General features: G+C 40.3%; 2 protein-coding genes and 1 long non-coding RNA gene across 6 annotated transcripts in view; 2 read left to right on the top strand and 1 right to left on the bottom strand.

The window, feature by feature from the left end:
• Positions 1–812: 812 nt before the first annotated feature.
• On the bottom strand, positions 813–13,393 carry nfx1 (nuclear transcription factor, X-box binding 1). The gene is made up of 23 exons (XM_026292644.1): positions 13,166–13,393; positions 11,627–12,541; positions 10,376–10,537; positions 10,205–10,282; positions 9,867–9,972; positions 9,555–9,626; positions 9,263–9,402; positions 8,994–9,093; positions 8,661–8,878; positions 7,550–7,647; positions 7,411–7,441; positions 7,243–7,325; positions 6,723–6,831; positions 6,405–6,524; positions 6,245–6,324; positions 5,936–6,166; positions 5,313–5,386; positions 4,867–4,968; positions 4,375–4,512; positions 4,179–4,245; positions 2,060–2,205; positions 1,368–1,472; positions 813–1,166 (listed from the first exon to the last, which is right to left on the bottom strand). Exons 1-23 carry the CDS (start codon positions 13,182–13,184, stop codon positions 1,091–1,093), a joined length of 3,270 nt encoding a protein of 1,089 aa, XP_026148429.1. The 5' UTR covers positions 13,185–13,393; the 3' UTR covers positions 813–1,090.
• On the top strand, positions 8,793–10,024 carry LOC117152788 (uncharacterized). The gene is made up of 2 exons (XR_004463345.1): positions 8,793–8,932; positions 9,015–10,024. It is a non-coding gene; the product is annotated as an uncharacterized LOC117152788 (long non-coding RNA).
• A 2,157-nt stretch (positions 13,394–15,550) lies between the features above and the next one.
• asap1b (ArfGAP with SH3 domain, ankyrin repeat and PH domain 1b) overlaps positions 15,551–17,002 on the top strand; it is a 55,962-nt gene continuing 54,510 nt past the window's right edge. For all 4 annotated transcript variants that reach the window (XM_026291906.1, XM_026291905.1, XM_026291904.1 and 1 more), the window contains exon 1: positions 15,551–16,264. In XM_026291906.1, the coding sequence (XP_026147691.1) occupies positions 16,139–16,264 (126 nt within the window). In that variant the 5' untranslated portion in view covers positions 15,551–16,138. The remainder of the gene's footprint in view (positions 16,265–17,002) is intronic.

The following is a 17,002-nucleotide window of genomic DNA, read 5'->3' as shown; positions in this document are numbered from 1 at the left end:
TTTTTTGGACTGATCAGTTATTGTCACATAAACCTTTCCTCTGCTCTACAAAGGACTTGAGAGATCCCTTGTGTGTATCAAAGACCGTGGACTAAAGTGCTGAATCTGGCATTATTACCAAAAATTAAAGGATAAACACCTGACAGATTTTATATTTCACTTGTGAGCGAACTAACGGTCATCCAGTTCATAATACATAAAGCAAAACAAAGAGAGGTGCTGTTTTTGTGAATCTGGACATTCCTGTAGTTTGTCATATTAATGACTGAAATGACTGAGTTAGCACCTAAACTCTTAACCTGTCAGACTGCAGGGCACTGAAACAGTCCATCAGATACAGAACAGGGTCAACAACATCCCTTTAAATGAAGCCATGAATCCCCAGCAGGTCCAGATGTGCGGAAACTGACCTCAAGCCTTATTTCTAAGAAAGTGTTTTCATACAGTGCAGCATCACATCTGGGTCATAGCTGAGTTTCAAACAAAGCTCTCTTTCCGCAGTGCAGCCCACGCCTACCCACCTACAAACTCAATCAGCAGATGTTTACTACCGAAGCCTTGGCTCAATACCAGCAAAAATAACAAAAGATATCCAATGTTCGAAAAACGGCTCAGTTGGCGAGTCTTAAACTGAAGAAACATCTACTGATATATAAGCTATTTTTATGAGGGATTGGATTTTGAAGCTGATGTATTCAATTCATATCAGCGACTGTGTCCTTTAAATAAGGAATAATTCATTTTTTATTATTATATTGGCTTCCATGGATGAGTGGCTGCAGACAAAGGAGGCAAAGAAAACACTCAGGAGCTTTTCAAATTGATCCAGCTTGAGAGTCTTGACTTTAATATCCAAGAATCAAAGGGAAGACTTGACTCAGCATTCATTCAATTCTTCCTCCCCGATTTAGAAAGTGTGGGTGTTCCCTGCAGGCAATCAAATCATGGATATATTGCCAAACATAACTTTCATTTGATTATTAAACCAAAGGAATTTATATTGATCTATGGTGATCTTACATGAAAGTGGTTTGAATTTTTAACAGATGTTATGAACATCCTGAGGTTTTCTAATTTTTTTGAGCTCATGTTAGTCCTGGACATCAAAATAATCTATTATAGGCTCTTCTTTAACCATCCTTGACCAGGTGCTTCCACTGGCAGTCCTAGGAGCAGAATTGAAAAGAATATAAGTGAAAACATGGAAGGAAATCAGAAAAAAATGTACAAAAAGGACCAACAGTTTGGCATGGAAAAGATACTAATGCATCCAAAACACAGGAATAACAGGTTTTCAATGGATAAAAGACACTGTTGTAGGAACCCAGACAGAACAGGGTGGTCTCTAGTCACAGAAGATGACATACTTGGTGCTGTGCTGTTTGATTTGTGTGATGGGAGGACGGGCTCTTGCAGTCGTCTCTCTCTCTATCAGTGATGTCAGGGTTGAGTTTGGACAGGTTGACTTCCCCCTGAGAATGAGCAGGATATACAGGCACATCTTCAAATCCATAACTATTTCATTTTGCATTTGTGTATTTGAAAAAAATCCTACATGTGCATGGAACCCCAAAGTGCTCAAACTTAAATAGGATGTTATGAAATAACTATTTGATGAAAACTACACATTTAAATATACACGATTTTATAATATGACCATGAAGTTGTGAAAAAAATGCAACACATTGAGCTCATTATGAAATTGTTTGCATTGGGTTTGAAAAATGTGCTCATTATGAAATATTTCATTATGCTTGTTTTCACAGTAAGAGGTGATTGCAAAGGTCAGCTTTTATTTCACAGTGCTGTTTTTCCCGTGTCCTTTTTATTTCATGACTTTTTTCAGCAGCTGTCTATTAATCTAGGCCAGGAAGGCGGGGCCAGTCATGATCGGCTGCCCATTCTGTATCGATTACTATTCCTTTAGTTGCCTTCACGGTCATATTATAAAATTGTGTATATTATTTTAAATAATGTGTATTTCTATTCCAATTATTAGCCATTTCATAACATCCCATTTATGTACTTAATTAAATTTTTTTTTTTTCTTTCTCCATACTTGTGGGCTGTGATGACCACATTTCGTTTAGGCTCGCTGTCATAGCTCACACTCTCCACGCCGTAAACCTCGGCCAGCTCATGGATGATCTTCCGGTGTTCTCTGTTCATGGGTGGGAAACAGTGACTCCGCTTTGGCTGCTTTCCCTGCAGACATCAATAATGTATGTCCATCAGGGATTTATAATGAGTAGAATTTCCAAGCATCAGTGACCTGCTTCCCTTTGCCCTCCAGTGACATTTCCTAGTGGAGTTAGTTGTTAACTTTGTGGATATTTACGTAACTCGAAGCAAACATACACTTTGTTGGTCAGAAGTTAACCTACTAAATAAAACGGACATAAAGCTGATGTAAAGATCCAAATTTATTTATCTCACCATCAATGAACACATAAAATACACTCACCAGCCACTTTATTAGGTGCACCTGTTCAATTGCTTGTTAACATAAATAGCTAATCAGCCAATAACATGGCAGAAAGTAAATGTACTTAGGCATGTAGACGTGGTCAAGACGACTTGTTGAAGTTCAAACCAAGCATCAGAATGGGGAAGAAAGGGGATTTAAGTGACTTGTTTTGATTTTGATTTAAATGGTTGCTGGTGCCAGACAGACTGGTCTGAGTATTTCAGAAATTGCTTATCTACTGGGATTTTCACGCACAACCATCTCTAGGGTTTACAGAGAATGGTCCGAAAAAGAGAAAATATCCAGTGAGCAGCAGTTGTGTGGGCGAAAAAGCCTTATTGATGTCAGAGGAGAATGGGCAGACTGGTTCAAGATGATAGAAAGGCAACACTAACTCAAATAACCACTTGTTACAACTGAGGTATGCAGAATACCATCTCTGGATGCACAACACATCGAATATTGAAGAAGATGGGCTACAAAAGCAGAAGACCTTAGCTGACAGGGCGCCACTCCTGTCAGCTAAGAACAAAAAACTGAGGCTACAATTCACACAGGCTTACCAATATTGGACAATAGAAGATTAGATAAACATTGCCTGGTCTGATGAGTCTCGAAAACACCCCAATGATTCGGACTATTTGGAACTATGTCATATCGCCCAGAGGGCCCCCTCTTAGAGCCAGACATGGGTGAGGAACTTGCCAGCGGAGGCATCTGGAGCCCAGGCCCACAAAGTCTGAAAGAATCACATGGACCCCACCCTGGGCGCTACAGCAGCTTGGGTGCAATGCACACTGGGCGGCAGTCAAGGTTCTGGGTGTTGATCCCTGGCATTGCAGACTTATTAGAAAATCCTGCAGCATAATTTTGATTGACAAGGTTTAATGACCTTGTCTTTGCAATGTAGAAATGCAAACAAAAAGACCAACTGTAGCAAGTGAAGAAGATAAGATAAAACCTTTGATAAGCAAATTCTAGGGCAGAAGCTATGCTCCTGTATGATGCATTATTCCAACAAGATATTCAGGAGCTTATAAACAACTTCACATTCGGCGTCGAAACTGACAGTCTCAGTACTCAAACCTACAATTTGAAAAACAAAGCCGAGGAACACAGGGACTATATTTCTGACTGGTCCATGAGGCACCTAATAATTTACACACCGACTTTAGAAAGGCTTCACCAAAATGTACAAGTAATCATGGCTGGTTCCCTCTGGACAACTGACTGAGCTGAGAAACTGGGGCAGACTATGAAAATGTTTAAGCTGGGCGTGTAAATTTGAGCGTTATTCTCACAACAAGAGGTGGGTGGCCACGTTTATAACAAACCCACACCAGTTCTATTGTACCCAAGTAAGAGACAAAAAAAAAAAAAACAAACTACATTATTAAAACAAATGATGGGAAACAGGATTCAGTTGTTTTCACACATTTTCTGTCATGTCAATCATTAAGTGCTCATGAAAGGTTGTTTGTATTTTGTGGTGTTAAGAGTTTGGTTTGATTAATGTTTTGCTTAATTTGATGGTGAATGTGTAACTTTAACACAGACTGTTTTAAACCGACAGTCCAGGTACTACTGATGTAACATTAGAGATTAAACATATGATACTGTTTCCTCCTCCATTGTTGCCCAACAACATTGCATTATCTAATTACAGAGGAGGTCATGCAAAGAACAACTTAGATTTCGTTATTAATCTTACCTTATTAACAAGCTCAACAAGATTCTTCACAACATCTTCAATCTCTTTGAAAAACTTCAGGTCTTTCCTGAAAACCAAGGGAAATAGGTTAATATGCATGTATTGGTTCTGGGAACAAAACTGGAGAAAAATAATTTCATGTAACAATTTAAGTGCCACTATAACATCCAGTTTTGCAAAAGTGTCAAGTGGAGACCTGGCATCTTCTTTCAGGCTGTCACTATATGTAGATGGGGAGCGGACGTTGAAGGGGTCAGAAGATAAATCGATCTTTAAAGCCTCAGCCAAGCGCTTGTTTCTCTCCACTGTAGCACATTCCTGGTCACACTCAAGCCTAAGAAACAAATGAACATCTCAACAAATCTAATCATCCTAAGTGGCAGAGTCAAACCTGAAGATGATCCAACACTTGAAATGAAAGTCTCTCATCAATATATTTAAATATGAATGCAAAAACAAAAGGCTTTCAGTCGTAGTGAGCAGGAAACCCATTTTAATTCATGAAAACATGAATTATGCTTCATTATTGATCAGAAATACTACTACTACATCATCATTCACAGCACTTCTCTAAAAGCTTTACAGGATAGGGTAATTTTTGGTACCAATCTTGGAACACCTATCAAAATATGTTTAAAAACATTTTACAATTTGGCTTTAAGGCATTATTTATTCTCCATAACTCTACCTTGTCTGTTTCAGCTCCTTCTTTGTGAGAAATGGGCCGATGTCCATAGAGTCCCCAAGCTGCATGTCAGACAGTTTACTGGCCATGGCGATGGCTGCATTCCTGCAGTACAGTATTAAATTATTTAAAGTATTAAAAACAGTACAAATTGTGGTGAAAGCAGTCTATGTTAATACAGTTATATATATATATGTACTTGTGGATTAATATTAGAGCTGTATGAATGCATATGTTCGATTTTCCTGCCGTACATGTTTAAGGTTTAAGGAAAAGTAACTACAGCTGTCGGATAGATGTGGAGTATACAGTACAATATTCACTCTGGGGTATAGTGGAGGAAAAAGTGTCTAGTATAAAGTACAAGTACCTCTAATTTGTATTTAAGTACAGTACTTGAGTAAATGTGCTTGGTTTGATCACCCCTGAAACACAAAAGTTTAGTTAACCTCTGATATGAACTGGCTGCTTCTGTGCAGACCACGGTTTCCTTTCTTCGACCACAGCTGCACTGCAGAGCTACCTGTGAAAAATATTAAAAGAATTAGACTCAGTCTACAGCACATGAGGGATCTGACTTCAGTTGGGGAAATGTTTATTGGAAGCTGGCAATATTTATATCTAAATCATTTCAGACAGTTTGACACTGCTCATATTTGAAATTCCTGCATCTGCAAACTGTCTCAGTGTTTAGTTTGGAGGGCTGCCAGTAACATGCTAATTCAAGTTTCAAGATTTATTACACTTACATGCTGAAATACCAGATGTCATCAGCTGTTAGTAGCTTCCACATATCCAAACGTAACAGTAAAAAATGAACAGCTGGACTCAAACATAGTCTTAAATAATTAGGAAATGTGGCACACACAGGAATGAATTTATTTACCAGAAACATTTCTGCTAAGGTAATTGGGTATCACACTGAGCAGAAACTTTTGATGGTGGGAAAATGTGCCTCAAATCTCTGAGAATCCAAGTCTTCATGTAACAAAGATAACAAAAGGCCATCTGCACAAATTTTGTAAAAGCATTTTTCAGCCACTGGAATTCCAGCTGTTCTCAGTTTTTGTACCTTGGCAGTACAGGTGGTGCGTGGGCAGCTGCTGCCTTTATGACAGGGAGTGGAGCATGGGTGCCCACAGTCTGGACGAGGTACCACGCAGGGCTGCTCGCAGCTGCCTTCGGCCAAGCAGTCACCCTTGTGGCAAATCCGTCTGCACTGGTGCATTTCACATGGCAGCTCTTTATTACATGTCATGCCACAAGAAATGTCTTGCAGATGACATGGGATGTTGCTGCGTTGCTGTGGGATGATTGGAAGAGCGTCACTTGAAGAGCACAAAATTACTTACGCAAATTTGTGAGCTTGGGGGAAAGTTACCTCGTGCTTTCCCATGCACCACTTCTGAGTGAGATATGTACAGGGTGGACACTTCTCTTCACTGTGGCAGTTGTGAAACACTAAATCAGAGGCTAATGTTAGGAGCACATCACACTTATTGTGTACAACTGCAGTGGGAAGTGTTCATGTAACATCTTACCTGGGTGGTCACAATCATGTCTTCTTGTACACAGGTTTTTGCACTCTGGAGGCTTTGTACCACATGGGATGGGCGGGTACAACACACTAAGCCCACAGTGACACGTCAGCTCATCAAAACCTATAAATAACACCACACAGAGTATGAGCAGCTTGACAACTTCATGGCATATTAATGCCAAACATAATACCACAAAGGGAAAAACCAAAACAAAAGATGATCTAAAACCTCAAATAAGCTTTTTTTGAACAACTGAAGAACTTTGTGGTACTTCTGAGACTTGGCTTATAAATACTGGGGAAAATGAGCAGGACTCACTGGACTGCCAGCAGGGTTCACAGTTTCCACGGTGACAAGGCTCCTGGCAGCGGTGAAGGCCACAGTTGAGCTTGTAGCTGCAGATCAGCGAGCACTTGTGCTCTACAGCCTATATGGACACACACAGAAAACATTAATGCCGCATCACATGGTCATGCACCGACTGAGTACTACCACACTGATACTCCACAAACAAATCTGTAATATTGCTGTATATAAAAGAACATTTGGAACAGGCTAATGGTCTGTGAATATTACAGCAACAAAATAAGGTAAATTACAGGGTGGGTTTCTGGTTTATATGACATGGTACAGGTTCCAACATAAAGTTAAGAATAACGACAGTAAGTTTGCCGTCACACTCAGTGTATGTTCAATAATAAACTAAAAAAAGTAAATTAAGAAATTTTTCTCAAATACAGTAAAGATCTCTCATTGATGTATTTAGTTCAAAGTGGAGTGTGTTTGATTTTGAACAGTACATATATCATACAATGCTGGCACTTATGTGAATACTGACCACACAACAAAGCTCGCCACACTTGTGTCGGCCACAGGAGCGTTTCTTATTGCAGCGTTTCTCGCAGGTAAAGACAAGCTCATCTGGGACAGAGAAATTCATAAATAAAATACCACAAAATGTGATCTCACATTAGTTTAATTTCACCAGAATGTGCTTAAATCTCACCTTCTTTCTGGACTGTCAAACATGGGACCTCCTGAGGAAGGAAAAAAAAAAAAAAAAAAAAATGTTTTTGGTGTCCCGTGTTTAAAAATAATTTTAAAATAAAATAAATGACTAAAGACATGCTGGTGTTTCAACACACCTTGGTCTTGGAGCCGCATCTGCACCTGATAGCAGAAGTCAGAGAACATGGCCCACAGCTGCCCTCATGACAAAGCTGCTCACACAGATGGATGATGTCTGAAATAACAAGTTCATTAACTCCCGACTCTGACAAATTAAAAACGTCTGTGGGTTTTTAATTTTTTATAAAGACAGAACAAATGCCAAATATCAGCAATACACTTTGCTATCATGGTGTAACACACATGAAAATGCAGTTAAAAAAAAAAAACACCATTGATGAACATCCACAACAATGGTGTTTTTTTTTTTATATCTAAATCTTTTTTTCAGTGAGCAAATAAACCATCTCACTAATATCATGTTTTTAAATTAGAAAGACTAATTTTACATATATAATATAGCAGAACTTTAAGGACTAACATGGGCAGTTTTCCTTTGCTTTTCCACTGTTTGTATGACAATGGGCCTGTGCTCACAGCACAGCTGAGCAGAGGACATTCAGTCGGTGACCACAATACTCATTAATCATGCATGCAACACAATCTACCAGTAATGGGGACTGTATGAGCAGTTTATCAAACAGCTGTTCAACAAGCAGATCACAGACCTGTGGAAATGTAATATCTTTGCCACTTTGCCCACCTCGCTGAAGTCCCTGTTTTACCTCTATACAGTATGAGTGCACGGTATGTGCACCTGTTATATAGTGAACGCGACGACAGTGATGTTTAACAAATCACAGCCCTGAGAGCGAGCACACATCCAGCCGCCATCCCAGGAACACATGGATTTTTAATTTAGTGCTACTTCCTGGTACATGCTGAAGTTTAGCTCCTGGAACTCGTCTCCAAAACAGGTGGAGGACAGTGGAAGCAATATTCACATTACGTGATGTGAAAGTCATCTGTCATGGTTTTCTATCCTGTTACAACTTTTTATGTGGCTAGAATCACCCTTAACCAGTTACTCAGTTTTGCAAATGTTTTATGTTTTAACAGATATTCAGGATCTACCTAGAGAATGAGTTACCACAAGGTAACTTAGTCAGCGTAGGTAACAGCAATATTTTGAAGAGCACAAACACACTTTCTTCCCCAGTTATGCCCCACTTTGTTCCTGTTCCTTACCACTGGAGCCACAGGGTAGGGGTTTTTTGCACGTCTTTCCACAGGAAGGGATGGGGTCAGAGCAGCTTTGTCGTTCAGAGTATCCCAGTTCTAGGAGTTTGGTCAGTGGTGTCTGACCACAAGGACACGTCATAACCAGGGACGGGGAGCGTGGGCATGGCCGGCATGGCCCACGGTGGCACACCTGCTGGCACCGGTGGGCTTCACAATTCAACATCCTGAACAGAGGAGGGGAAACTAAATACCAAGTGTCAGGCGATGATGGGAACTGGGTAAGTGAAATAAAACCTCCGGTACAAACGAATGATGGACATCATTGGATCTGTAACTTACTTCCCACATATTTTTTGACAGGAGAAATGTCCTGTGCCATCAAATCCTGCTTTGTCAGTGCCACATGGGACTTCACGAGTTGTGACTTCACAGTAACAAACTACAGACAACAAAAACAAAAGAAATTGCCATCAATTGATACCAAGTCTGAATTTCACTTGCTCCTATAACTAACATTACCTGAATGTGGCAGCACAGAACAGCTACAGGAGGATTTGGTTTATCAGTCACAATGTTATACAAAGCAGCTCATTCAAAGCAAGACTCACCCTGCTGAACTTTCAGCTGGCAGGGCTGACATGCCCCACTGTGGCACATCTGCACGCAGGTGTGTTCAGCACAGTTGAGTAATTTGCCACACTCTTTGGCACACTGGAGGACTATAGCCTGGCCACAGCGCATTGGTTGGCTAAGAAAGAACAGTTCAATCCACTTACGGTGTCAAAACTCCAATTAACAAGGTGATATTTGATCATTCAGACAAGGTACAATGCAAATACAAAGATACAGAACAACACAAAAATACAGAAAAACAATGCAGAGCATGCAAAGGCTCAATACCTGGTCTTCCCACAGATGCAGGATTTTGTTACAAAGGCAGGACACTGAGGACAAGGCCCAGGGTGACATAAGCTACAGAAAAAAAAAGTATTAAGACATATTCCTCTCCTGTAAGCCCATGTTGACGGTTACTAACATTTCAACCCAACATTACACATAAAAACTGCAATTTCACAACTGGCAACATGTTGTAGGGGTTAGCCTCTCAAAAACGTATTTCCCTTTTCTGTTGTGGCATAACAAAAAACCCCCCACACAAATACATAAACAGGACAAGATCTAGTCACTGTGGTAAAGATGTTTAAGACCTACATGTTGCAGGGATGGTTGCAGTCCACTCCACTTCTTTTCTTTCCACACATGTCACCACAGCTGTGGGGAATCTCACTACGCTGCCACTCTGGGTTTGTCACTTTACCTGCCAGTCAAATGTGGGAAGAAAAAAAAAAAAAAAAACAAAAACAAAAAAAGTATGATGAACTTGTTCCACCTACTTTTGGTGTCAGACTTGATATACAGGAATTTTAAAAAGCACCAGGAGAAGAAAGACTTAGAACAAACAGTAGATTATAATTAGATTAAATGATCTGACACCGAGTAGTTTACTATTTTGAAGTGAATTTAACTGCATGAATAAAATGATCACTCACCACAGAAGCAGGTGTAGGAGGTTGGATGTTTCAGTGCAACATTCTGGCAGGCTGGACAACGCCAACCTTCAACTGAATCTGCAAAACATAATATTTTATATAAATGCAATTCATATATAAACTCAAAATGCAGTATTTGTGTTTTGTTTTTTTTTATAAAAAGGGTCACACCGTCCGCCTGTGAAGCCGGGGATCTGGCCCATTTCTTGATGCAGTTTAGGTGAAAGACATGGTAGCAGCTCTGGCAACTCCACACCGGGGCCATGAGCCGGATAATATCGCAGCACACCATGCACTCATACTTCTCCTTGGACAACTGTTCAATCAGACATCCTGTAGAGGGTAGAGGTCACAGACATTCAGACTAATAACCCAAAATTAACTTCTTTGACCTAAAATGACAAGCTGACAAGCTCTGCTAAAGCCCATCGTACTATAGATGCCCCAGGGCTGATCCAGGCATATTTTAATAGAAGGTGTAATAGAAACCATTTTCATACTGATTGGAATTGACTGAACATTTTGAGCTTTCTGTCACTGTTTGACTGTTATTACTTCACATGCTCCTGGTTCCACTGAAGCACCATCTAATTACCTGCAGCACAAAAGGTTTAAAAGTCAGCGTTTTCATTCAGTTCACGTTGGTCTGCGTCTATGGAAGGCAATATACGCAGTTACTGTGCAGGTTATCTCAGTCTCATGACCCTGTAATAAACTCAAAGCAAATGCTGGTCAAGCTGACAACTGTGTCAGCTAGAATAAAGGTCTTTCTTTACTAGACTTTATTCTGTTTTGTCCACCTCAGGCTGATAGAGTTACAGCGCTACTCTCTTAATGACAGCTGGTCAAAGCAGATGGTAATGAATGTGAATTCTCTAAGTAACTTGAGGACAAGCCAGGCTAAAATGCAGATACTGAACGAACACCAACAGCTCCTAATGTTGCAGGTACAAAAACAAAGATGAGGAAACGCTTTCAGTTTCACCAATACTTCAGTAACACAGTGTTGTGTGTCTCAAAACATCACCTTCTGACTATAAGAAGCCCAAACAAGTTAACACACCATTTGGAGACTTCACATCTTAAAGACAAAGCGAAGTCAACTGACTTTGGAGAAAACTAACCTGGCGAGTCCAACAGAGTCTCTTTACATTGCACATCTGTACATTACAGCATTTGTACATAGATTTAACTATGGGTGATGAATCAACAACCAGCAAATAAGAGTCAAAAGACAGAATCACAAGGTGCATTCAAAACATGTCAGGGAAACCGAACAGTTTAATGCTTAGACAGCTGTTTACTCTGCAAATGAATGGAGTGTGACGGACAATAACAAAAAATGACAACCTACATGCAATTCATTAGTGCAGATGATTTGATTATTTTTATTACTAATATTTCAAGGAGTTTCAGTCTAACCTGTCTGTGTCTCTTTGCTCTCTGGTATCTTGACCCAGTTCCTCTGGCCTGCTCTGTTCTGCTGGTGGTGTGTTCGTCTCCCTCCTCTGGCCTGGAGGGGTGTGTGTATTCCCAAACTTCTTCCAGCTTTACAGGCAGAACCTTGTGGTGGTCTGCTGTGGTGATCTTTGTTTTCTTGGTCACTGGCTCCCCTCCCTGAGCCTACTTCTTCTTGAATTTGCGGTTTGGGTGGTTTAATCGGCCCTCGCCGTCGCTTTGCCTCAGTGTGTTTACTCTGAAGATCCAGACTTGATCTGCCCCTCTGAGTTTGATCCCTGACTTCTGTCGGGAGGTCTTCTCCTTTGGTGTCTTCTGACCTCTGATGCTCTAGTGAAGTGTTGCACTCCTTTGAGGAAGAACCTTTCTTAATTTGTTCTTCTCTCCTCTGCTCCTGACTAGACTTTCTCAGCTTTTTTGCATTTGCATCCTGGTCTTTGTTGGTTTGTTCCATATTTCTGCTTCGCCAGTTTGAACAATCAGGTCCTTCCATGGGCTGCGCACCTGACTGGCATCCACCCACCCATCTATTACTGCCACTGTATGAGGCAAATTCACCTCCAGGTCTTTGCCACCAGGGATCAGAGACACTAAAACTCCCATTGAAACCTCTGTTCCCGTCTCTTCTCCCTCTACCTCTGCCTCGCCTTCGGGCTCCATCTTCTCCTTGGTGGGGAGAATGATAATGCTCTGCATAATTTGAATTGTTGTGGCTCAGTGGGGGTTTAAAGCCCTGATGGACATCTACATATTGTTGAGAAGACTCAAAACTATCACTACTCAGGTTTCTGTCATTGTTGTGTCGGGGTCGGCCTCTTCTGGGTTTGTTCTGGTATGACTTTTGTTGTGATGCACCATCTGGACTGAAGTCAGGTGGATCTGTAGCCAGAAAGTGGATGTTACAGGTCTGAGACTGTGCGGCAAATAATTTCAACCAAATACAATTAACATATACTTTGTTTAATAGAAGGAATTACAAGCATCTCTTAAAATTGGAGCTGTAGTAATGAGCTGATGAATAAAGCAAATGATTTAGTCATTTTCAAGCAAAATATAAAAATCTTTGCTGGTTCCAGGTCAAAGGTGAGCATTTACTAATTTGTTTATATATGTATTTAGATGCAATATGGAGGTAAACCGGATGTAAAATGATTAATTGATCATTGAGATGATGAAATCAATTATTAGTTGCAATTCTACTTAAAATGCACGCAACCTGCTATAACCAACTGCCAGAAGACAACCCAAAGAGAAATACTGTGAAAGAGGAGCAGGATATTTACAGTGTCAATGCAGCTGTGTGCCACATGTTGTCCCACACCGAGATGCTAGGCTAACGTTAGCAGCCCTAAACAGTGACAGTGCAGCTCGCTAATAAAACTAACAAATTTACCACATAAAGAGACACCCCGATTAAAATCGATCACTAATAAGTTATTTTAGCCGTCCAGGGGGGGCGCAGGCTCGCTGTTGGTTAAATACGTGTAGTTTGTTGTTCGCTACCTGAGGAGCCCTCGGCCATTCAGTGTCAACTCTGGTCGCTGCTCGTCCCTCGAAAAAGACAGTTGGACAAAAGGTGACAAGCGTCCACAGGTGCTCGGCGACAACCACTATGTTTTGGCCTGTGTTCAGGGTGTTGAAAATGACACGAACTCCCTTGAAAAGAGGAAATATTCTCCTCCTCCGTCAACGTACCTCACCAACACTAGCTGGCTAAATGCTAAAGCTAGTGCGTTTTAATACCGGAACTTCCTATTAACGTTTCAAAATATAACATCGCATGGGCAGGTTTGTTCAGGTAAAATCAGAGTTTTTGTTTTTGTAATATTTAAAATCACATATTAGTACACAAATAAATATTAGAGTATCTGAAAATACTTTCCCCATACAGAACCCTCATCTGATATTACTGATTTAAAGATATGGTCTGGTGTATGGTAAAACCACTGACAATTAATAAGTATAGCAGTGAAATTAAATTAAATTAAATTGTTAATGAAGTTCAAAGGTCTGAGCTACCTCAGTAATTTGCGAGTAAAGAACACATAATATTGCACAGAAAAATAAACAGCATGGCCACAAGGTGGCGCTACATGATTGGGTTTGTAGAATAACTACTATTATTCTGAAGGAGACAGGAAAAAACAATAATCATATAATTAAATACAAATAGAAACATAATTCCTGGTTTATGTGTTGGTTTAGAGTACATATTGCCTGAATTTGATCCATCCATTCATCAATAAGGCCGAAATGTGTTTTGTTGAAAAATGCTGGTCTTTCCATGGCTTTTCGATTTAAATGAATAGTTATTGATAATTCAGTAAATACCAATGACTCAAAAGTAACCACTACTCTGAGTACTTTCTGGAAGAAGAGTACTTTTATTTAATTACATCTTTAATCATAAGTACTTTTACTTGCACCACTGGTATTCATGCCGGCGTTTTTATGTTTGCACAGCACTATGTTCATTGGTTTTGTCTGGGTATGTTTTCCTGTGAATCTTCCTTATTGAGCTGGAGGCCATATCACCAACACCACAGATATATATATATTATCCAATATAATAAGACCCTTTTCTGCCTGTTAGCCTGATAGATAAAATAATATCACAATATATTTCTAGAGCTAATGAGCTAAACTGCCATAATAATAAATTCATGACATTACATTATTTCAGAAACCTGTTTATTTATTTGTTTGTTTACAAAGGAAAGTTTCCATGTGGTTTTGAACATTAGAGTTTAAAAGTAGATGTTAATCTTAAACTGTGTGGCTGTTGAAGGTAACCAGGTCCATCTGACAATGTTTAGGAGGTGTCCTAGTCCTCGGCTAAGAGTCAGGGCTGATAATACTGTAATAATAATAATAATTCAAACTGCTGCTAAAAGAGAAAGAAATGAAAAGCTGCTGGTGTTTTCTGCTCAGGGCCTACAAGGGCCAACTCTTCTCTGCAGTCGCTGAATCCACACCACGCATGCGCAGTGTGGCTCCTGGTCCCAGTTAACCAGGCGATGTGGGTGGGAGAGAAAAGCGTCAAGTTACCACTCAAACACGTGAACTACCGGAAAACGGGTCATTTAGTTACCAAAAAATGAATAAACGTCGTGCCACCGTCTTTTTGTTGTAGTCAAATAAATTTGAAACACCAAATGTAAAAAGTACTTAGTGGCACATCTCACATTAATGTATTTTATATTACTGGATCATTGCAATTGATGCATTATTGTGCTTACTGCTTTTATGATGCAACTGGTAAAGGTGGAGCTAATGTTAACTACCATGAAAACCTACAATATGTATTTTACATACTGCTGGGAATTTATCACTGAGGATCAATAAATTTGTTAGGATTATACCATCACTGCATAAAATATTCATGCATCCATTATTTATACCCACTTATTCCTATTTAGGGTCACGGGGCTCTGCTGGAGCCTATCCCAGCTCTCTTTGGGTGAAAGGCCATAAAATACTCATTTAACTTAATTTACGACTTACTTTGTACATCATCATATTATTCATACACAATGTAAGTAATATTTCAAAATATAAGTAATAATACAACAAACAAATTGTGATGTGTAATTAATTATTGCCCTTCAGGGGAAACTACCCAGTGCAAAGGTGAAAGTAAGTGAATAGCCTCCATCTGCTCATGTTGTCAAGTACAATTTTAAGGTATCTGTACTTTACTTGAGTGTTTCTATTTTCTTCTACTTCACACAGCTTGTAATACACACGATAATGCAGCAGTAATTATTTAATAATCTAATGCACAGTGTGAAATGTGCCATTCTGCGGTTTTTTTTTTTTTTAACTTTTGGTAATCGAAAGTTTGGGCTCTTATGTTGAAAAGCCTGAGCGGAAGTCGGGTCTCGCTTCACTCCGCCTGAGAGCAGCTTCGGTCGAGCGGTGCGGAGTGACTGTGTCTGCGGCAGCGTTTAGCCTCAAAAAACACCAACTTCGGCTGAAGAAGAGAGAGCCAGACCTCGGTGTAGTCTGAGACGAGCTCAGGAGACTATGGACTATGACAAATGTTAAGTAGAGGCAGGTAATCGTGGGCAGTTTTGAGCGGCTTGTTGAACATCTGTAGAGCGAGGCGAGGGCATCCGTTATTCTTCACGATGGTTTTTCCTCCGAGGCTCAGTTAGACGCAGAGACTCTATTTATACAACCGTGGCTTTTAGACACCCTCTCAAAGAAACGACACGTCAAGGGGAGAAATTTGGTAGACATTATAGTTAATTCCCTCCTCCCGTGGCCCCTGGGGAACAGTGAAGTCATTTGAGAAGTCGGCGGAGGAGAAGACACGTTTTAATCCTCTCCACAGTTTCACACAGTTTGTGAAGAAAATCGGCTTTCCCCTGCACCAGACTCCCCCCGCTTTCTTTCTATTTTTAATTCTTACATGGTTTTGTCTTTCTGAGAATTCATTGCCATCCCTCTTGTGGGCGTTTTCCCCGTCAAAGGATGCCGGATCAAATATCGGTGTCCGAGTTTCTCTCGGAGACGACAGAGGATTACAATTCACCGACTACATCCAGTTTCACCACCCGACTTCAGAGCTGCAGGAACACAGTGAATGTGCTGGAGGAGGTAAGGCCACCGTGTCAGCCTGCCTGCAGAGGATGGATGGATGGATGTATGCAAGTGTGCCACTAACCAGTGCAATCAAACAGGATAAAGCATCATGCAGAACATACAGATATTAATACAAACACATCAGCGTATTGTGGATTATTTATTTTGTGGAATATGGTTTAATCAACCACAATTCACAATTTCACATATATTATGATGTTGCATGTCCCCATATTTTATGTACCTGTTGAGCTGCACTTTCTGTTGCTGTGTATTTTTCACACATAGCTAACTACTTGATGCAAAAATTGACACTTCCCACATTTGGAGACTGGTTATGCAGAGCTACTGTGTGGAGGTGAACTCTTATCTTGTGTGCTGGAATCTGCTGCTTCTTCTTGCCAGATATGTAGAGTAAAAAGCTGAGGGGGTGGGTGGCTTTAGTGGAACATTGCAGGGAATTGGGAGGATGTGCACTCAGGCCTGCAGCTCTCTGTGTTCACTATTACATAACTCACAGCTTCAGAGCATGCTGCCAGGCTGTAGCAGTGTGTGTCACAGAGAGAGAAAAACCTCTTCTAGTCACTGGCGCTCAGATCTCTATATAACTGTTTAAGGATTATAGAGATTCCCTGTTCTCACATCGGCCGTAGGGCTTCTATGAATGGTAGTTTTCTTTAAAAAAAAAAAAAAAAAGAAATATTGCACCGAAACACACCCAAAGTCACACTCTGTGATGCTATGTCAACTTCG

This window comes from Mastacembelus armatus, chromosome 20 (genome assembly GCF_900324485.2).
Source record: "Mastacembelus armatus chromosome 20, fMasArm1.2, whole genome shotgun sequence".
NCBI classification, from domain to species: domain Eukaryota; kingdom Metazoa; phylum Chordata; class Actinopteri; order Synbranchiformes; family Mastacembelidae; genus Mastacembelus; species Mastacembelus armatus.
Note: the sequence above shows the minus strand (reverse complement) of the source record. Positions and strands in the feature narration are given on the sequence as shown.

Coding starts and splice junctions, on each gene's coding strand:
- nfx1 (XM_026292644.1), bottom strand. Junction 8,879..8,993: donor TGTCAAAAAATATGTGGGAA/GTAAGTTACAGA, acceptor TCCTCTGTTCAG/GATGTTGAATTGTGAAGCCC. Junction 5,387..5,935: donor GCACCACCTGTACTGCCAAG/GTACAAAAACTG, acceptor TATTTTTCACAG/GTAGCTCTGCAGTGCAGCTG.